The 23,138-nt window shown below is 40.2% G+C and overlaps 1 protein-coding gene across 2 annotated transcripts; it reads right to left on the reverse strand.

The window, feature by feature from the left end:
- Positions 1 to 849: 849 nt before the first annotated feature.
- On the reverse strand, positions 850 to 22,629 carry LOC122761970 (neprilysin-like). 2 transcript variants are annotated; one of them, XM_044017166.1, is made up of 23 exons: positions 22,438 to 22,629; positions 18,491 to 18,667; positions 16,670 to 16,705; positions 14,694 to 14,855; positions 10,564 to 10,644; positions 10,152 to 10,247; positions 9,946 to 10,064; positions 9,735 to 9,803; positions 8,160 to 8,294; positions 7,838 to 7,939; positions 7,609 to 7,745; positions 7,430 to 7,523; positions 6,827 to 6,955; positions 4,171 to 4,269; positions 4,000 to 4,077; positions 3,322 to 3,425; positions 3,082 to 3,140; positions 2,874 to 2,993; positions 2,412 to 2,545; positions 2,208 to 2,273; positions 1,978 to 2,073; positions 1,452 to 1,528; positions 850 to 1,360 (listed from the first exon to the last, which is right to left on the reverse strand). In XM_044017166.1, the coding sequence occupies exons 1-23, from the start codon at positions 22,478 to 22,480 to the stop codon at positions 1,261 to 1,263; spliced, it is 2,313 nt and encodes a 770-aa protein (XP_043873101.1). In that variant the 5' UTR covers positions 22,481 to 22,629; the 3' UTR covers positions 850 to 1,260. The 2 variants fall into 2 exon arrangements, with proteins under 2 accessions (XP_043873101.1, XP_043873102.1); XM_044017167.1 differs by lacking the exon at positions 22,438 to 22,629 and adding an exon at positions 18,936 to 19,027.
- Between the last annotated feature and the right edge of the window lie 509 nt (positions 22,630 to 23,138).

Genomic DNA, 23,138 nt, shown 5'->3' on the forward strand with positions numbered 1-23,138 from the left:
CACGTAAAGCAAAAACAATGAGCATCAATGATAAAAGCTGAAAATACATAGATATTAACATAAAGACATTTCTGTGATTCATAATCAAAAACAGCCGCCATTATCATGACTTATTATCATTAAATATATCTTTCAACAAAATGAATTCACATTCAGAAGTAGATTGTATGGTGTGTCAGTTTGGAGTTGAAGGCTGAAACCACACAGTGGTTCAATGTGTGTGTGTGTGTGTGTGTGTGACTAAAACACATGGAGTCACAAGCAACTGGACTCAAGTTTTACTTTAAACTTCCAGTTGTTCAAGTTGCTACTGACTCAAAGTGTTTTGGAAAATCCAGTGAGAAGCAGGAGATTGAATGGACGACAGTTCTCCACGTGGCAACCGTCCACTGCTGCCTGTGGTTGACGTGCAACCTGTCCTCAAACTGTCCTCCAAATGTCCTTCAGATGTACTCCAACCTGTCCTTCAACTGACCTTCAGATGTACTCCAACCTGTCCTTCAACTGACCTCCAACTGAAACGTAACTATGGGTTGTTTTTGTCGACCACAGGTAGGTTTTTAGTGCACTGGTATTGTACAACTCAAGGGACCACGGTTGGTGTAGTGGTTAGCACACTTGCCTTTCAGAACAAGGGTCTTTCTGCATGGAGTTTGCATGTTCTCCTGTGTGTAGGTTTTCTCCAGTTTCCTCCCACTGTCCAAAAACATGCAGATTTGAGGATTAGTCAAATTGGACACTCTAAATTGATTGTAGGTGTGAGAGTGGGTGGTTGTTTTGTCTTTATGTGTCCCTGTGACCCTCACGTGGAGGACAAAGTGGTAGAAGGCTAACCCTAACCCTGAGTGAATGAGTGAGTGAGTGAACTAGGCACAAGTGTTAGTGAGGTTAGGGTTAGGGCAGAAAAAGACAGGCACTAAGTTACAGACAATAATAATTAGTCGCGTGTCGCGTGGTCACCACGAAGAGAACTGCAGGTGGAAACTTCACTGATGACGACACACACGCACGGTACCAGATTGCTGTTATGTTTTAAAAACCTTACCTATGGGTTGTAATTCCTGCAAACGACCCATAGTTACGTTTAGTTAGAGGACAGTGTCTGGAAATGCAAACTCCATTATCAGTCCAACTGCCATGGATCGTCCAGGAGGGAGCGTCACTTCCTGTAGACACACACCAGTCCTCCAGTGGGGGGGGGTGGAGGAACAGGGATGATGATCCGTTTCGGGAACATTATCTGTTGCACAGGCCCGTGGATCACCACACACGGCACACGTTGTTTGGAACCATGTAGTTGCTCTTATTGCAGTTGAAAGCTTTGGCAAATTCTGGGAAATTCTGAAGGGAACCTAGAACTCTGACACACACACACACACACACAAACGTTAGGGTCCACTGTTTGCCTGTTGTGTGTCTGACTGATGGAAAATAACTAGTCGTGAATTTACCTGAATTTTCCTGGACTGTGATGTTCAGTTTTAACAGATTTAACTGCGTCCTCTGGTCTGTACGCTCCACACCACACCTGAACACACACAGTGTTACAACATGACAACAATGATCAGATCAACAACAACAACAACAACAACAACAACATAGCTGCCTGCTCTGGGCCCTGTTGCACGAAACTAGGATAAGGGATAAGTCGGGCTATGTTACTAACCCTGTCATATTTATCCTGGCTGAATTTAGCCTCAGGTCAGTTACAGTAAAGCACTGGTCCATACGTTACCAGGGCGATTTATTCTTTGACCAGACTAAACAACAGCATATGTTAATCCTGCTGCTCAATGCATCCGGTCAGCTGTTAATCTGATCAGAAATAAATGTGTAGTCTTGTATGATCTTGATCTTTCTGGAGTTTTATTAAATATTAAATCTTACAGTGATCACATGTGGTTCAATGTCATTTTAATTCTGATTAGTCTTGAATGATTGCATGAAGACTGATGTTTGTATTTGATCAAAACGTACCTGAGCAAAGTTAAGGAAGAAGAGCTGATCATGTGACATGTTGATTCCAGGCAGTGGTAAATCCTCTCCGTGCTTCTTCACATGCATCTTATACGCCTTTAAATAAACAACACAAATAATAAACAACATATCCAATAATAACATGATCAGTAATAACACACATCATAACAATGACATATGAGTTCAAATAATCTGTCAATCAATATCTGATTATATTATTGAAACGTCACCTGAAACGCTTGTTGAATTCCTCCATTGTCAGCAATATTCTCACCAAGTGTGTTATTACCATTTAACTGTAAATCACATATATGATTGTTATTATGATTCATGTCAACACTGAATATGACATAATGTAATAACATCAAGATATTCATGTATTCATATACATATGTATATATGAATTCTACACAAAGTTGAGAGAGGTGACGTACATTAAGTCCGTTGGCCAGGTCCCAGGTGAAGTTACTGTACTGATGAACCATGCACTTTGACAGGTTCAGGAATCTCTGAGTGGAGGCCGGTGTCCACCAGTCCTTCATGTCACCATTCTTGTCATAATTACGGCCTAAAGAATCCACATGAATGTGCTTCAGTCGACTTCAAAAAGAAAGATCATGTGTCGCATCGATACGAATACAGAAACGGGAGAAACAAAGAACGTCATGTAGCGACTGAAAGTGATAGTGTAGTGAAATCACTGGTGTTTTTAATAAAGTACTTTACATGTCATGCTCCACCTGTGGACTGACACTGAATCTCTCCTTAAGGAGACACAATCATTTGTTGTTGTTGTTTAATGAAATGCCTCTGACTTGTTTGTAAAAGAGTGAAATCTTGAAAATGAAACTAAAACTTTAAAAGTGAAGGAAAACATTTTTAAATTAAAATCATACCATAGGTATCAAAGCCATGTGTGAGCTCATGACCGATGACCATTCCAACGCCTCCATAGTTGAGAGATTGAGCCTGGCCTTTGCTGAAGAAAGGTGGTTGAAGGATACCAGCAGGAAACACTGACAACAGAGGAAACATTGTCTTTACAAAAACTGACACAATCATGTTTGACATCTTAAATAAAAAAATGTGTGCATGTGAAAATACCTATTTGGTTATGGGTGGGTGAGTAAAAAGCATTGATAACAGCAGCAGCAGAGATCCACCTGCGTAGTGCAGCACAATTTAAAATCAACAAAGATAATAACAATAATGATAATAATGATAATAGACATGGTAATATTAACTGTCAGTGTGTGTGTTTGGGACAAAGTCAAAACAGCTTGTGTAAGACAATACGATGTGATTTAAAAGCTTGGTTTTAACATTTTAAAGTAAACATCTTACTCGTCTTTGTTGACTTTGACTCTGAGCTTCCGCAGACGTCTCTTTTGCACATACTCCAGGTTTTGTAAGATGTTTTCAAAGTACTCATGTGCTCTGTAGTTCAGCTGAAAACAACACACGAGGAGGTGTGATGACACTTTTCAACACCTGCTCATATATTCTGCAGAAAAACAGCCATTTAACTGACATGTGGCTACAGTGACACTACAGTGACGTTGTTACAATGAAGCTACACTGAAGCTACACTGAAGCTACACTGACGCTACAGTGAAGTTACAGTGAAGCTACAGTGAAGCTACACTGAAGCTACGGTGACGTTACAGTGAAGCTACATTGACGCTACAGTGACGTTACAGTGACGTTGTTACAGTGACGCGACAATGAAGTTACATTGATGCTACACTGATGCTACAGTGAAGTTAAGGTCAATTAAAGTGAAGCTACAGTGAAGCTACAGTGAAGCTGCACTGACGCCACAGTGACGTTGTTACAGTGACACTACAATGAAGTTACATTGATGCTACACTGATGCTACAGTGAAGTTAAGGTGAATTAAAGTGACGTGACGGTGAAGCTACAGTGACACTATAGTAAAGCTACAGTGATTTTACAGTGAAGTTTCAGTGGTAAGTTATAGCGAAAAATTGTGGAAAATAAGGGGAAATCCTGATCACACACATCTTTGTACTCATTGTTAAGGTATTTGTCATCCATGATGTTTTCAGAATAGCCAATCCGTTCCTGAATAGCTCTGGCCTAAAAGAAAATAAACAAATGCCTCAGTCACCACAAAATAATACAACATGACAACATGAACATGACAACATAACTGTTAATCTGAAGCAGGACCTTCTCCTCTGCTGATTTCCTGGTTTCAGCATCCATCCAGGTCAAGTCCTCCAGATTAGTAATGAACACTTCCCGAATATTTTTGATCATCTCCTCCATCTGACACACACACACACACGCACACACACACACACACACACACACACGGTTTAAAAAGAAAGAGAAATAATCACTAATTTGTCACTGATGCAAAACGATGGCATATGAAACCTCCAGATTATCATGGTCAGATTGTTCATTGAGTTTTTCGTTTTCTTTCTGTGACTCTGGAGAGAATCAAATGAAAAAAACTGTTTTACAACAAAGTTATGAAACTATTACTTCCCTGAATTAGGTCACATGTGAGTGCAGGAACATTCTGGTTACATTTCATTTCCTCTGATCAGATTTTGGACAAATCAGTTTAGTATGAGTGAACGTGAGAAGGTTGGTGGACACAGCCCAGCACAGCTGGATTTAGTGCTCGATTTCTACATCTGAATGTGAATGAAAACACTGCAGTACAGTAGTAATGAATGAAAACACTGAAGTAAAGTCGTGAATGAAAACACTGAAGTAAAGTCGTGAACGAAAACACTGAAGTAAAGTCGTGAATTAAAACTGCAGTGAAGTACTGAATGAAAACTGCAGTAAAGTCGTGAATTAAAACTGTGAAGTACTGAATGAAAACTGCAGTAAAGTAGTGAATGAAAACTGCAGTAAAAGTGCAGTAAAGAAGTGAATGAAAACTGCAGTAAAGTAGTGAATGAAAACTCTGAAGTAAAGTAGTAGTGAATGAAAACTGCAGTAAGGTAGTGAATGAAAACACTGCAGTAAAGTAGTGAATGAAAACTGCAGTAGTGAATGAAAACTCTGCAGTACAGTAGTGAATGAAAACTGCAGTAAAGTAGTGAATGAAAACTGAAGTAGTGAAGAAAAGTAAAGTAGTAGTGAATGAAAACTGCAGTAAAGTAGTGAATGAAAACACTGCAGTAAAGTAGTGAATGAAAACTGCAGTAAAGTGTGAATTAAAACTGCAGTGAAGTACTGAATGAAAATTGCAGTAAAGTAGTGAATGAAAACACTACAGTAAAGTAGTAATAGTTTACTGCAGTAAAGTAGTAGTGAAAACTGCAGTAAAGTAGTGAATGAAAACTGCAGTAAAGTAGTGAAAAACTGCAGTAAAGAAGTGAATGAAAACTGCAGTAAAAGCAGTGAATGAAAACTCTGAAGTAAAGTAGTAGTGAATGAAAACTGCAGTAAGGTAGTGAATGAAAACACTGCAGTAAAGTAGTGAATGAAAACTGCAGTAGTGAATGAAAACTCTGCAGTACAGTAGTGAATGAAACTGCAGTAAGTAATGAAAACTAGTGAATGAAACTGAAGTAAAGTAGTAGTGAATGAAAACTGCAGTAAAGTAGTGAATGAAAACACTGCAGTAAAGTAGTGAATGAAAACTGCAGTAAAGTAGTGAATGACAACACTGCAAGTAGTGAATGAAAACTGCAGTAAAGTAGAATAAACACTGCAGTAAAGCTGCAGTAAAGTAGTGAATGAAAACACTGCAGTAAAGTAGTGAATGAAAACTGCAGTAGTGAATGAAAACACTGCAGTAAAGTAGTGAATGAAACTGCAGTAAAGTAGTGAATGAAAACTCTGCAGTAAAGTAGTGAATGGAAACTGCAGTAAAGTAGTGAATGAAAACTGCAGTAAAGTAGTGAATGAAAACACTGCAGTAAAGTAGTGAATGAAAACTGCAGTAAAGTAGTGAATGAAAACTCTGAAGTAAAGTAGTGAATGAAACACTGCAGTAAAGTAGTGAATAACTGCAGTAAAGTAGTGAATGAAAACACTGCAGTAAAGTAGTGAATGAAAACACTGCAGTAAAGTAGTGAATAGTAGTGAATGAAAACTGCAGTAGTGAATACAGTAAAGTAGTGAATGGAAACTACAGTAAAGTAGTGAATGAAAACTGCAGTAGTGAATGAAAACACTGCAGTAAAGTAGTGAATGAAAACTGCAGTAAAGTAGTGAATGAAAACTGCAGTAAAGTAGTGAATAAAAAATGCAGTAAAGTAGTGAATGAAAACTGCAGTAAAGTAGTGAATGAAAACTGCAGTAAAGTATCAGTAAATGTCTTAGTATGTTTTAGTAGCGTTAGTATGTGAAGAGCGCCTGGTAGGTGTCAGCTGCACACTCACTCACATAATACACGCTGTGTATTTGGGGAAGCAGTTGTGTGTTACTTTGATACACATACGTTCACACACAGATACATTTTCAGCAGGTGGAACATGAGTCACACACATGCTGCTGTCGCAGCAAATGACCGTGATTTACAGCGAGTGAAATATGAACCCAGATGATGGAGGGATGTATTCGAAAACACAGAAATGAATGTGCAGTGTGGGCGGTGAGGGCAGGACAACAACAAGACCATGTTCAAAAATAAACACATTACATAAAAACATGAGTGAACCTGAACGGCAATAATAACACCTTCACTCAGACAGTTTCATTCGTATTTCTGTCAATAAAAGAACTGATGATGCTTATTGTCCAACATTGAGTTTCTCATTAATCATTTCATAGTTTCTTATTATTAATAATAATAATAATAATAATAATAATGATATTAATAATAATAATAATAACAATGATATTGGACCTCACTGACCAGTTCTTTGCCCTTTTCAGAGAACGCCTCCTGCACATAAAGACGACCAACAGCATTCTCCATGTTGGCGTTGACGTAAAGCGCACATCGTCTCCACACTGGTGCTTCTACTGCAGTACCAGACAGAGCCTGCAGGGGCAGAAGACACTTAGAACAGCCTTTAAAGTGGAAATTCTTCATTTATACCTTCATTATTACCAATTCACGAGTTGTGAATGCAGGAAAAGAGAGTGAACATGTCACATGTTAGTGAGATCTGTGGCTCATATACATTTTATGTCTCGACGTGAGGACAGCTTGCTGTCTCACGCTGTCCTCACGGCCCCAAACAAGCAGCCTGTCTTGACTGGTTGACTTTGTCCATGAAGTCTGGTCCTGAACCAGGACTATGGTGGTGTGAATGGAGAGGTGGTGGTGGTGGTGGTGGTCACCTACAACCCGGCTCCTACTGGACAATATTCTTTATTCCTCTAAATAAAAACTGACATCCTGTCATTTTTCAAGTCAAATCTCATGTAAGTGTCATACGTGTAAATGTGATTTATGATCAAATGTGTGTTCAGTGTTGAGCGGCACACTTTTCAATGATTGTGGATCGTTTACCTTGCGGAAGGGTTTCCTGGTGTCTCTGTACGCTCTACTCAGACCCACAACCATGTTCATAGCAAAACGCCACGCCATGTAGTTCTGAAGATCTCTGTAGAGGACGAGGAGACAGATCAGGTGTCCAGTCATGAGTGACACTGCTCTTCACATACTCATACATTCACCCACTCACATACCTCTTGTTGTATCTGGTCAAAACTAGGCTGAGTCTCTTGTAATAATTGGGGGAGTAGTTTATGACTTTCTCTGTTTCAGGAACAGTGATGTTGACCGTTGCCATGATCTTAGCTGTGAAGTAACTCCAGTTAAACACCTTCAGGGCAAAAAGCACAAAAAGGAATAAAACGAACGCAATAAAGAGAAAGAGGAAAAGAAACATTCTGACAGACAGAGATTATTCTTCACCTGCGAGTCGACCTCGAGCGTGAAGTTGTCGTTCAGATCGCTCAGGTTCATCTTGTTGTAAAGCAGAACTGGGTTGTTACGGTCCTCAGGAGTGTCAGTAGACTTTGAAAGAATAAAACTAAAGTTCAACACATCGCTCCATGTGCACATGGACCACAGGTCATGAAGCAGGAAGTGATGGAGAGCGCTTGACAAAAAACCTGCTGAGTAAGGATCAGTCGAGAGAGGAGCGACCTTTGGGCTACACAGTCATACAGTCAATCAAGGTCACCTTCAGCTGCTTTCTCACAAAAAGGGAAATGACGTGTGAAAGCAAACTTACGTTGGCGATGTCTCTCTCCAGGTCAATCACTCTCATCACCTCTTCTCTGATGCGGCTCTCGTTGATTGTCAGTCCTCGGTCGGTGCGGATCAGCTTAGCCAGGTCCATCATGAACTGTTCATAGGCCTGACACGCCTGTCCAACACAAGCACTCACTCATTCATTTGTTGAAACACAGCGGCACAGAACACTGTGATAATGAAGAATAAGCTAATTCTTTTATCTATTTATTTATTTATTTACATGTTTATTTCCGTCATGACATTTAAATCACTCATCACACATCAGTGTAGTTCACACGATACACATCACCGAAAGGGAAAGCGGGAGAAGCAAAAGCTTATCTAGTCCCGCCCCCATTATCATCATACGTTTTCAAACGTGTGTATTTTTTAACGTTTTAAATGTGTGTTCACTCACACAGTCAATTATCATTATTATCATTCTATTCTATGCTAAATTGGATCGCACAGTATTTGTGAAGTCGTATTTTTTTCTGTGGCTGCTGTGAATGAATGGAGCGCCCCCTGCTCAACAACCTGTGGAACTGCAACAGTTTCTGGTGAAAGTGAGATGTAGATAAATAATTCAAACTCAAATTTAACATTCAGAACAGGAATAAACTAGTTTTACATTTTACATTTACACACACACACACGCACACACACACGCACCGGCGTCCTGCAGGGGTCTCGCGACAGTGTTAACATAATTTGCCGCGTTGCCCGTGGTGATGGAGAACACTGACTCACGTTCTACTCCCCTGAGTTTGGCCGCGTGTCTGGTCTGAGATTGATATCTTTCACATTCCTCGTCTATGAAATGTGCGTCGACTGCTTCCATGGCAACTCTGTCGCTGATGGTCGCGCGGCTAAGAACCGTGTACCTTAGCTCGAGCTCTTGGATGAAGTGTTTGAACACCTGCGGGATGTTGATCGGTCTCAGGTCTTTGAACCAGTTTGTGTGTAATATTGTTCTGACGAGCAGTTGTGAACCCTGTGATGTGGAGGGAGGCAGAAAAAGACGGAATTGTTGCCTGTTCGAACTTCAAACGTGGAGATCTCCCCGGGTGTTTTATCGTACGTGAGCAAAACATTTTGTTTTTCACACGGAAAGAGGCAGAGGAAAGAGGGCGGGGCTTCCGTCTCCACGTTTTAACACATGCATTAAAGAAATACACATTTGAATAGTAATTATTACTTTTTCTCCCAAAAATCGTTCCAACAGCCCTGATAACCACAGTTTAAATCCTGGTCCTAAACTTAATCAGTTCATCATAAATGAGTTTGTGCCTGATTAGGACGACGAGGTCAGTGTTTATTGACAGGAAACCCACACACACACACAGTATCTTTGGTTCTAAAAGTAAAACATGTGTTTGTTTTGTTATCATCACTGCCATGTACTGCACACACACACACATTCACATAAAGCTTGTAAGTAAACACAATAAAGTGGTTACTGATGTTTCCTGATTACCTCACATCACGTCTGATTTCTGGAGGACATGAAACCCAGACTCTGTGGCTTTGGCCCAAATGAACACATGAAGTGTGTGTGTGTGTCGTAAATTACCTCTGCAAAGGGTCCGACACAGGAGTAATAATCTCTGGACAAGAGGCCGAGGTTTGTCTGCTGGTCAAACTGGAAAATCCAAAGACAAAGAGTCTAAATGGTTTTTTTAAGCTTGATATTATATTATATATATTATGAGCATGATGACGTCGAGTATGTGAATAGGAAAGAGAAAGAGAGAGGGATTCTTTAGATACATTTGCACACCTACATGAATGATGTGTGAATTGGATTCTCTGTCATCTGTGCCAACAAAAAGGTTCACTAACAGTGGAGTTCCATATTTCTCGTTCAGCTTGGCAATGACGTCTTCCAACCTCCAGGTGTTACCTACAGAATACGGCAGGGAAAGTGAGAAGGTGAGAAAAGTCTGTGGAAGACGTCTGCAGTGGGTGTCAGTGGAAAATGATACTGCACCATATTTGGTTTCCCAGTCGTCCACAGCTATAGGCCACTCAAATATATCCGGCAGCATTTCCAGCAGTGGTTTTCCTCCTCTGAGCTCAATTAAACCTGTCAGGATTCAGGGAGTTATTATAATAATAAAATAATAATAATAATAGTAATAATAATGATAATCAATCATGATTTACTAACTAAGCTCTCTGAAGAAATTCACTATTACAGAAACATAAATCTAAGTCTGTCTGAAAAGCGACAAGGAAATAATAAAATAAACCAGATGTTTAATCATTAATGTTTAACTGTAAGTGTGTGTGTGTGTATGTGTGTGGTGTTAACTGACATGACATGACTGGATTTGAAGGAACTGATGGGACAATGATGTAAACATGATGAGATGAGATGAGATGATGAACACTTGACTCACTCTCATTGGTGCAGGATCTGTAAAGAGTCTTTGCGTTGATGAGAGCAGCAGCTTCTCCCTCCACTGTCTTTTCAAGGACTCCTACAACAAGAGCACAACGTGAAGGAAACAGTCGGAGACAACAAAGAAAATTCAGAGGTCATGGTTCAATTAGATTATTCTGGATTTGATTTTTGATGGATTAAATAAAAGGAATATATATATATATATATATATATATATATATATATATATATATATATATACATACATATATTTTTCATGAGATCTGGAGAAAGTTTGAGGCTACACGTTGCGGCTTCTTGTTCCGTAGCATAGCAGAAGTGAGATTGGCGTCGGCCTCAGTCTTTGTTAAGAAGCACAGCCAAAGATTGAGTTCTTCTGCAATGTGTTTGTTTTTGTCCATCCTCATTCAACGATAAAAACACAAGCAGTAATAAGCAGCAGTCACAGTGAGGAGCCTCTGCAGCAGCAGCTACATATTAAGTCGCCACGTGTTTCCTCTGTGACGAGCACTGGAATGTGGTATCACCATCAGAGGTGGGTAGAGTAGCCAAAGAAATTAATCAAGTAAAAGTACTGTTAATTTAAGATAATAATTACTACACAGTAATGTGTGATATATGTGTGTATGTGTGATGTATGTATATATGTATGTGTGATATATATGTATATATGTGTGATATATGTGTGTATCTGTGATATATGTCTATATGTGTGTATGTGTGATATATGTGTGATATATATGTATGTATGTGTGATATATGTCTATATGGGTGATATATGTGTGTATGTGTGATATATGTATGTGTATATATGTGTATATTTGTAATATATGTGTGTGATATATGTGTGTATGTGTGATATATGTATGTATGTGTGATATATGTGTATATTTGTAATATATGTGTGTGATATATATGTGTGATATATGTGTGTATATATGTGTATATATGTGATATATGTATATGTGTGATATATGTGTATATGTATATATGATATATGTGTATATGTATATATATGTGTATATGTATATATGTGATATATGTATATGTGTGATATATGTATATATGTGTATATGTGTGATATATGTGTGTATATGTATATATGTGTGATATATGTGTATATGTGTGATATATGTGTGTATATGTATATATGTGTGATATATGTGTGTATATATGTGTATATGTGTGATATATGTATATACGTGTGATATATGTGTATATGTGTGATATATGTATGTATGTGTGTGATATAGGTGTGTATATATGTGTATATGTGTATATGTGTGTATTTATGTATATATATGTGTATATGTGTGATGTATGTCTGTATGGTTATGTATATTGGTCACTCTAAATTGTCTGTAGGTGTGAATGTGATGATGGTTTGAATGGTTGTTTGTCTCTATGTGTGTCCCTGCGATGGACTGGCTAACTGTCCAGGGTGTGACCCCGCCGCGATATAATGTGTGTATATGTGACATAATATAATTAATTATTTAAAATGGTTCATATAATCTCAATCTCTAAAACATTAACATGTTGCTTCAGTTCTGGAAAAATCTAATTCACATTTTTTCAGTCATGTTCATTTCATTCTTTGTTCTTCACTTCAGCCTTTTCACCCGTTCATTTTTGTAATCCTTTCATTCTCTCATTACATGTGAGAACTATTTACGTGCTCATTTAATCTTAATGAAGTCGCGCACACACACACACACACACACACACACACTGTGCTGCTTCCTGCTAAAGGCCACAGATCATGTGTGTGTGATCGGATTACAGACTGCCTGCTGCTAATGTTTAACCGCTCTCTCACACACACACACACACACAAGTACATGGGATACGAAAGGGCGGGAGTGTGTGTGTGTGTGTGTGTGTGTGTGTGTGTGTGTGTGTGTGCCATCTGATGTTTCTTCTTCTTTGGGACACTGAGTCACTTTGAACTCTGACCTTCACACACAAACTCTCTTCACTTACATTTTCTCCTTCAATAATTTATTATTTTTCACTTCACACCTTTGACTCTGAAACCAACATACAGTACATGTGTGAGCCGCCACGGCTAAACCAGCGCAAACTGAGCAAACAGAGATTTTCGTTTTTTTCAAAATTATGCAAGTTTGGAAGAAGCCACTTCATGCTTCAAATCACTATTGTGGGTCTTAAAACCATCAACTTTGTATTTGAATGAGGGCTGTTTTATCACCGATCATGGATACTCTCTAGTGTGCGGCGATACCACAGTAAATTAATGGATTGTGACATCATTTTTAAATGGAAATGTAACCAAATCTAAAAAATGACAACTTCCAAATCTGGAATCATCTGGAATCATCTGGACAGCTGTCTGTCACAGGTTACAAAGCTCAACACCAGACCAGCTGAGCTAATGATACGACACATAACAAAGGCTGGCCATAAATAACACATACATTATAAAACCAAAGCTGCCGGCCACACAACACCGTAGTTTGGACACCCCTGATCTAAATAATCTGAAATAAACACGATTCACTATGAAAATACCATCTGCATCAATTCATATTGTTTTACTGTGATATCTTTCTTTTATGTTGAAAGACGTTTTCACACATTCACAGACAAACATAAAGCTGACAACGTGCAGTGAGTTCACCCTTTCACTGATGGACATTCATTCATTCACCAGACTGAGCTTAGACATGCTGATGATAAATAAAGAGAGAACTTTTCACTCTTTCTGTGTGAAACAACACTCAGTCAATGACTGCGCAGCGTGTAAACAGAAATATGTTCACACGGTTCAGACCTTTGACAGCAGAAGGGAACAACGTAAACGACATGTTTACGACATGTTTACGACATGTTTACGACGCATTTACGACGCGTTGATGACTGCCTGAAGCTGCACCACACTGTCCAGGTGTTTCTGCCTCCTGCAGCTGGTGACAGGAACATGATTGGTCCATCAGCGGCGAGCATCAGAGGTCACATGTTTGATGTCACTTCCAGAGCAAAGTTCACGACGGTCACAGCCTGTACCACATCACACTCATTTTAACCTGTGAACCTGGTCTGTAGGTTTCTGAGAAATTTAAAATATAAAGCATTCACACACACAAGGAAAATGATAAAGGGACAGTTCAGGATCAGGATTGTTCTTCATTGTCAATCAATGGAATCTGACTCAGGGGAATTAGTTAATTTTTATTTTTAAGTGACACAAATTTCAGTTGACAACCAGCTCTGTTTATCCCACATCAGTAATCACCTGGTCTCCATATTTCCATCTAAGCAGCATTAATTGACTCCGCCCCTTTCTCTTACCCCCCATACAACTTGAATCCTTGTTCACAGCCTCGTCACCTCCTGCATCCACTCCTGTAACTTTCGTCTCTCAGGTCTCCCTCACAAATCCCTCCAACTTCAACTGGTCCAGAATTCAGCTGCTGCATCATCAGAACTAGAACCAGAACCATAACTCCCATTCTACAACAACTCCACTGGCTCCCGGTCTATTTCAGGGTCCAATTCAAAATCCTCCTGCATGCCCTCAAGGCCATCAACAACCTCGCACCTCCGTATCGCTCCACCTCCTCCTCCATGCTCCGCCCGACTCAGCACCATGAGCAGTGGCCTTCATAGTCTCTGGAATTCCCTCCCACCAGACCAGAACTCTGACTCTGTTCCCCTCTTCAAATCCAGACTCAAATCATCAGATCCCAGCAGACAGAGAGCAAACCCTTAAGCTCTGCATGTTTTTAGACAGAAGCCAGAGAAAACCCACACAGACACAAGAAGAACAGCAACCTTCTTATTGCGAGGCAACAGTAATGGCCATGTGCACCACTGTGTGACACACGTATATATGTCAACACATGTCTCCTCTAAGGGTTCTGAAGGTTCTGCACAGTAGATCTTCCTACTACTGGACAAAGATCTCACATGTTGTTCCGACTGATCCTGTCACCACACACACAAACACACACACACACACACACACACTGATAATATCTGAAGAGCAGCTCTCTCTCTCTCTGTCTTCTTTTATAGTTACACTTCTATCATTCACACGTTTTACTGTAATGAAAGGAGAAGGCAGTGTGTGTGTGTGTGTGTGTGTGTGTGCGGGCATCTGACCTTTGAGGATGACCTCCATGTTGTCTCGTAGGACGTTGAAGATGCCGTGTCTGGAGCTGGTTTCTGGGATGATGTTCTTTTTGAGCCAGCCTCCACAGGCAAACTGATAGAAGTTATCACAAGGATCCACACTGGTGTCCATTTTCTCAATGAGACCAGAGGCTGAAAGACAGTGAGACAAGAGTGAGACAAGAGTGAGCAAGAGTGAAGGACAAGAGTGAGGTGAGACGAGGCGACAGTGAGACAAGAGTGAGGCACAAGCGAGACAAGAGTGTGGCGACAGTGAGACAAGAGTGAGGTGACAGTGAGGCGAGAGTGAGCGACAGTGAGTCGTGAGTGAGGTGACAGTGAGGGAGGCGAGGTGAGACAAGAGACATTGAGACAAGAGTGAGGTGAGACAAGAGTGAGGCGTGGCCGAGACAAGAGTGTGGCAAGTGAGGCAACATTGAGACACAAGGTGAGGTGACGAGTGTGAGGTGACAGTGACAGTGAGTGGGGTGAGACGAGGCAGGTGAGGCCAGTGTGAGGAGTGAGGTGACAGTGGTGGGCGACAGTGAGGACTGACGAGGTGGTGAGGCAGTGAGGACGACAGTGAGGCGAGTGGGGACAGTGAGAAAGGTGGGGGCGGTGAGGTGAGGGGTGAGCGACAGTGAGGCGGTGAATGAGGCGACAGTGAGGTGACGAGTGTGACAGTGAGGCGGTGAGGCGATGAGGCGAGTGACGAGGTGAGGTGACAGTGAGACAGTGAGACGGAGGAGGTGACAGTGAGGAGCGACAGTGAGGCGACAGTGAGGCGACGGTGAGTGAGGTGACAGTGAGTGCGACAGTGAAGAAGGGTGACAGAGTGAGATGACAGTGAGACAAGAGTGAGAAGGCGGGGCTTGGTCAAACCAGGTGTAATTAATCCTGGTAAGTGTGGGTTCACATGTCTTTAAAGTAGACTGTGAGGTCGATCACAGATTCACTGATGGAGACGTTTGTCACCAAGAGAACAGTTCTGTAACCTGAGGTTTCATGTTTCATGCTCCACTGGGATTTCATGTAAAAAGCAGAGGTATTTTGAAACTATTACTTAATACTGCAACTGTAAGAGAACGTGATTATTTGTGAAATTACAGATTAATATTCTTTTCGAGTAACATTTGTGTTATAGCAGTTTATGGCCAGTAGGAGGTGCTATAGTGTGTTCTGCATACAGTTACTGAAGAGACGTTACCTACATTAAAAGCAGCTGAATGAAAGATAAAATGTAAAAATGTATTGATTTGATCACAGACTTTATTTAAATGTTCCACCGAGAAGAGTTAAATAATAATAATAATGATAATAATGATGTCAGATCATCTGTGGTGAGTTCACGGCTCTGTGCTGTGATCATTAATCAATAATCTCACGCAGGAAACACTGTGTCCTGTCACAAAGTTTGTCTAAGTTTCAGAGCTTCATCATCTGAAACATCATTCACAGATGAATGAATGACAGTATTTTAGTTGAATGAAACCTTTACAACCTCAGCTGTTTCTAATCATCTCAACAAATGCACAAATATATCGAATACAAACATCGTCTTCATGCAGTCATTCAAGACTAATCACAATTAAAATGACATTAAATGACACCACATGTGATCACTGTAATATTTAAATGCAGGTTAATAAACATGATTGAGCAGCAGTGTAAACATTTCCTGTTGTTTAGCCTGCTTTGGACCATTTTGATTGAGAGAGAGACCCCTAGTGGGGAATTTAGGTACTTTACATCATAAAGCTTCATGAGCAGCATCATCTGAGACAGTGAGTGAATGAGTGAGTGTCTGATTTATTCAGTGACAGCATGAAGGAACAGTTGCTGTGGAGTTTTTAACAAATGTGTCAACATGATTCATTTAATCTGTGAATTCACATAACTCATTCATGACTTCATTCAGTCATTGTTTCACCTGAGAAAGAGAATCACACACACACACACATGCTTACCTGACCGTGTGCAGTCAGCTGTGGTGCAGATTTTATCTACAGGAAAATACAAAACAAAACATGGTCTTCATTATGTTGATGTTCTTCTTCCTCCTCATGTGTTCACACATGTTCAACCATAAATACTTCATGAACTGACAACAATCATTTATGTTGATATTTAAAACATAAATATATAAAAAAGTTATTGTTATTGTATTAAATAATCTGTTGTATCCATCATCAATAATCTGTAACATGTTCCTTCTGAATGTCACAGCACACATTATTTTGGATTCAGGTTTTTTCACTATTATTAAATGTGTTTGCACAGTTGAAACTAAAGGAACCTGAATGTGTGAATAATGACCAAAACACATCACCAGATTAATCTGTGAAAACACGGTGACGCTGATGTGAAGCATCAGGAAAGTTATTGTTAAATAATCCATGACATCATGGATTATTTACAGAAAGTGTCACAAAACATGTCGTATAAGGAGCACAGCTGTGTCTTTGGTTTAACTTTTGCACCTGAGAAAAACGCCTCTGCTTCATTCTTAACATTAAACATGAACATGTTTCAATGATAGTCATGATTTTCATCAGCGTTACTCGTGCAGTGGCCGTGCTGCGTGTTGGTTTGGTGTGTTTCAGTGCTCATTGTTACGATTACACAGCAAAAGTTCAGTGACATTTTTATTTGTGTTTGGTAGAAAGCAAATACTGATTGAAATAGAACTACATGGTTGCACAACAGTTGGTTGGTTGTCACAGTGACAGCTGCAGGGAAGAAGCTTCCTCTGAACCTGCAGAGACCTGTAACGCCTTCCGGAGGGGAGTGGGGGTAACATTCTGTGGTTGGGGGCACTGCGTTCGTCACCTGCCTCAGCTTCACTGCGCTTTGTCTCACTCACAGTGCTGTGTGAGTGAGAGGGGGAGTGGCTACAGTAGAGCGGCGAGAGTGGCCAAGGCCAATGTGTGCTTCTTTTACCGATATCTTTTGCATTTCTTATCCAATCAACGTCAAACTGCACTTACTCGTGCCAGTAGCAAGACACCTGTCAAGTTTGAAATCAATTGGCACATTGGTTTTACAGAGATATGCAAATAACACACACACACAGACACAGACATCCAATCAGCTAGCTCACAGTGCTGTGTGAGTGAGAGGGGGAGTGGCTGCGGTAGAGCAGCTGATAAATATTGTCCAAACCACGTCAAACTTGGCACTGCACTGACTCGTGCCCGTAGCAAGACACCTGTCAAGTTTGAAATCAAGCGGATTATTGGTTTGAGAGATATGCAGGTTACAGACAGACAGACACACAGACAGTTCCTGGAATGTATACATAGATATTGACACATATAATGTGACTGGTCACATGACAGGTACTCAGTACATGAAGTCATGTGACATAATGAAGACATGATGCTGAATTTCAAACTTATCATCAGAATAAAAAAGTGAATGAAGTGAAAAGAAGGAGCAGTTGCACAGTCACACTGTTGTCGCCACCAGGGGGCGATAAGCTCAGTCTAAATGTAAGTCTATTGTTAAATCAGCTTCTACTTGTGTCTTTTTCTTTCAGCTCTTGAATGAAAACATGAATGAACTTCAGAGTGACTGATGGCTGTGAACTTTGAAATGAGGACAAGAATGTCATTACTGGTAATAATGTTGCATTGTTACATAGTAGATGACAATAAAGAACCTGGGATTTTGTTCAAAACACAAGTTGTTTTGAAAAAACAAGTTATGCTAACTTTTAGAAACAGTCTCTAAGTCTAAACACAGAACTTCAAGAACTCTTTATTAATAAAGTGTTTCTCATGACTCACCAGTCTTCTGTGTGCTACACAGAATGATGAGGGCAACAATAATGATGAAGAGTAAAGAGACGATGGTGATGAGTCCAATCTCCAACGAGGTCCAGCGAGGCTTCTTCGCCAAATTTGGGGGTTTTGTCTCTGTCATCGTCAGGTCTCCTCCTTCAGCTGCCGACAGTATCAACTCACCTGCACCACAACAGTGAAGACATGAGTCCACGTTAGTCCCATTAGGGACAATAAAAGCTTGATACTTGTCTATACATGATGGTCTGAAACCATGTCAAAGGTAAAAGAACAAACAAGTTCAAAACGTTTTCTGAGTGAAGCTCAACTTACTGCTTACATTACTGTAGTGACAAAGTATTTGAATATGTCGTGTGACAAACTTGACATTAATCAAACAAACATTATGTTAAGTTGATTATTTAGAAACCAGTTTTTTTTTACTTCTTACCCTCAAGTGAAAGTTCTGTTCAAAAAACAAACAGACAGGAAAAGTTTCCTCTACTCTTCACTCTTGTTTTCTTTCTCCTCTCACATCAAGTGACAACTTTACAAAGTTCATGTTACAAACACTTCACTCTATCTCTGAAGGCAATTAATCCCTAATCCCTTACTGACGCTGCACACACACACACACTTGTACGATCACGAGTGTGTGTGTGTTGGGGGTGGGGGTCTCATGAGGCACCTGAGCAGATAAGAGAGTCTCTTTGTTGGTGCGAGTGTTGCTGCACAACCAGAAACAAAGTATCTTAACTCTTTAAACCAAAACACACACATTATTGTACAAAAATCCTTTAGACATAATACATTCTTGGGCCCCTTACGCTTACCCTTACCCCAAACCCTAACCCTACCCTACCCTAATCTAACCCTAACCCTAATGCTAATTCAGGGGTAACCTAACCTAACCCTAATCTAACCCTCAAACCAAGTCTTAACCCACAAAACCCTTTGAGTGTCCATGTCCTCAAAGCCTACTACACCCATGTACAGCAGTCCATGGACAAGCGGAAAGGGAGTTTGGCTTGTAACTGGAGGGTTGCCAGTTTGAATCTTGACAGGTTGGCTGCAGTGCCCCAGAGCAAGGCACCCCACTCCCACTGCTTCATGGCAGCTCAGTGCTCTCGGTTGGACGGCTTCTAACAGAGAGTTACTCAAATGCAGAGGATTGATTTCCCTCCAGGGATTAATAAAGTACAAATTCTAATTGTTATTACACACATTCACTCTCCCACTGAATGTGAAAGTAAACTCAGACTTTCCAGGACACAGTCATTATTCATCCTGGTCATTAATGTCCACAATAACCACATCATCACTTAAAAACACATGATCTCATGCTAAATGATAACATCTGCAGCAGGACAGTGAATGGGTGAGTCTAACAAAGACAAATGAGCGACATAATGAAACTGTATAATGGTTCAAAACAAGCATGAACTTTGGATCTTGGCCCTTTTTTAATGTAATATTAGTTTTTCTATTTTTTTGTGACAACAGTCCCACGGCTACAATAAAACTATGTGTGCATAACTCAGTCGGAGAGACAGCGTAATAAATCCATTCTCACAAATCCTGACATGGTACATTCCAAAAGGTTAAACTGCTGCCAAATGTATTAAAAGTAAACAGGACATGAAGACAGATTAAAGGTATATGTTGCGATGAGTGATGGACTGAAGAAAAGTCCTGGGTTTTGTTTCTACAACTGAATGGTCGCTAACATTTAACTGGAGCAGGATTCTGCACTTTATAAATATGAGTTGTAAATGTATGAACACATTTTATAATCTAATGCTCATGATATACTGCTCGTTAAACATGAACATTCATGAGTCCAGTGAGAGCACAGACGTCATGAACCTCATTAAGTTTGAAGAACCACTGGAATGTGTCCTACTTTCACTTAAAATAACACCTGATCCTGTAAAGGCCATCAGAGGCCTGTAACTATGTAACAGTGTAACAGTGTAACTATGTAATAGTGTAGCTATGAAACTGTGTAACAGTGTAACTATGTAACAGTGTTACTATGTAACTATGTAACATTGTGACTATGAAACAGTGTAACTATGTAACTGTGTAACAGTGTGACTATGTAACTGTGTAACTATGTAGCAGTGTAACTACGTAACAGTGTAACTATGTAACAGTGTAACTATGTAACAGTGTAACTAAGAAATTGTGTAACAGTGTAACTATGTAACAGTGTAACTATGAAACTGTGTAACTATGTAACAGTGTAACTATGTAACAGTCTAACTATGTAACAGTGTAACTATGTAACAGTCTAACTATGTAACTGTGTAACTGTGAAACAGTGTAACTATGCAACTGTGTAACAATGAAACAGTGTAAATATGTAACTATGTAACAGTGTAACTATGTAACTGTTACACTCTTCTCTCTGTACACCAACTCTCTTGGTTCTGTTATTCACTCTCATGGTTTTTCCCATCACAGCTACGCCGATGACACCCAACTCATTCTCTCTTTTACCCGCTCCGAAACACACGTAACAGAACAGATCTCCGCTTGTCTGACCTACATCTCTCAGTGGATGTCTGACCATCACCTGAAACTCAATCTCGAAAAGACCGAGTTTCTTTGTCTCCCAGGAAAGGGTTCTCCCACCACAGATCTGACCATCACTCTCGACAACTCTGTGGTAACTCCTTCTCATACTGCAAGGAACCTGGGTGTGACACTTGACGACCATCTCTCCCTCACTGCCAACATTGCTGCAACCGCTCAATCTTGCAGATACATGTTGCACAACATCAGAAGTATACGGCCTCTTCTAACCCAGAAGGCGGCCCAGGTTCTGGTCAAGGCTCTTGTCATCTCACGCTTGGACTACTGCAACTCCCTCCTGGCTGGTCTCCCTGCATGTGCCATACGACCTCTGCAACTCATCCAGAATGCAGCAGGTCGACTGCTCGACTGGTCTTCAACTTACCAAAATTCTCTGGCTTCCTGTAGCTGCTCGCATCCGCTTCAAGACTCTAGTGCTTGCGTTCCATGCCACAAACAGATCCGGTCCAGCCTACATCCAGGACATGATCAAAACCTACACCCCAGCCCACCCACTCTGCATCGACAAACCGGCTTGCTACCCCGTCACTGAGAAGATCGCAGAGGCATTCGCAGAAATCAAGACTGTTCGCTGTCCTAGCTCCCAAATGGTGGAACAAGCTCCCCATCGACATCCGGAGCAGAAAGCCTCCAGATCTTCCGCCGCAGAATAAAAACACATTTCTTTCGACTCTACCTCGACTAAGACAACAATGATGACAAAAAAAAGAAAAAAAAAGGCAAGCACTTACTTGTACACCGCATTTATGACCAGCACTTTATAGTTTGGCTTACTTTAAGAACTTACTTACTTCTAGCTCTTGCTTGTACCCAAATGTTTAAATGCACTTATTGTAAGTTGTTTGGATAAAAGTGTCTGCTAAATGACATGTAATGTAATGTAACTGTGTAACTGTGTAACTGTTCAACTGTAACTGTGTAACGGTGTGACTCTGTAACTCTACAACTGTGTAACTGTGTAACTCTGTATCTGTGTAAGTAAGTCTTTAATGTAATGAAATAACAACATTTAAAACATCACCAGTTCTGATGGGACAATGCTAATGCTAACGACAATAATAATAATAACAATAGTAATAACGCATAATAACAATAAAGCGTGTGGGTAACCGCTGAATGGATGGTGTGAGAACATGAATAATGTGAGAACATGAATGTGATTCACCTCATGATTGTGGACCGAGCAGCTCTTCATCTGTTGCACGTTTGTAACTCAACAGAGAGGAGGGAGGGCTGTCCCGTGTCACAGCGGCGGCACGCGCACACGCGAAAATACGAACGCACACAAACATGCAATTTACGCACCGAGAGAGAGGGAGAGAGAGGGAGAGTGAGGGAGAGGGAGATACACTGACCTGATGTGTCAGGAAATTTTCGGTCGATGATATAAATGGGCATCACATCCACTGATCAAACATCCATCAAATGAGCGCGAGCTGCTGATCAATGTATCTGCTTCAGTCTGAACAATCCGCCTCCTCCTGTTCTTCTTCTCCTCCTTCTTCTTCTCCTTCTTCGTCTTCTTCTTCTTCCTTTGGCTTTCTATTCTCGGAGTGCAAATTCTCTCTCTCTCTCTCTCTCGCACACACGCGCGCACACACACACACACACACACATGCGCGCCCCGCACCTCCAGTTCACCGTATGTTTCTGTAACATCTACACAAACAGGAAGTAGCTGAATTATCATCATCATCATCATCATCACGCTGTTAAAATATTATGTGTTTATTTTAAACAACAGTAACACAGTGATCAACATGTGTAATTATTATGACATATTATTAATGTCCACATATTCTTACACAGACTGATGAGGTCTTCCTCATGTAAATGTATATAATCTGCATATAGAATAAATGTCAATAATCTTCATATAGAATAAATGTATATAATCTGCATATAGAATAAATATATATAATCTGTATAGAGAATAAATGTCAAACATCGGTATATAGAATAAATGTATATAATCGGTATATAGAATAAATGTATATAATCTGCATATAGAATAAATGTATATAATCTGTATATAGAATAAATGTATATAATCTGC

This window comes from Solea senegalensis, unplaced genomic scaffold, assembly GCF_019176455.1.
Source record: "Solea senegalensis isolate Sse05_10M unplaced genomic scaffold, IFAPA_SoseM_1 scf7180000015120, whole genome shotgun sequence".
Taxonomy (NCBI): Eukaryota; Metazoa; Chordata; class Actinopteri; order Pleuronectiformes; family Soleidae; genus Solea; species Solea senegalensis.

Coding starts and splice junctions, on each gene's coding strand:
- LOC122761970 (XM_044017166.1), bottom strand. CDS start 22,480: ATGCCCATTTATATCATCGACCGAAAATTTCCTGACACATCAG. Junction 10,248..10,563: donor CAGATCCTGCACCAATGAGA/GTGAGTCAAGTG, acceptor GAATCCTGACAG/GTTTAATTGAGCTCAGAGGA. Junction 2,274..2,411: donor ACCTGGCCAACGGACTTAAT/GTACGTCACCTC, acceptor TGTGATTTACAG/TTAAATGGTAATAACACACT.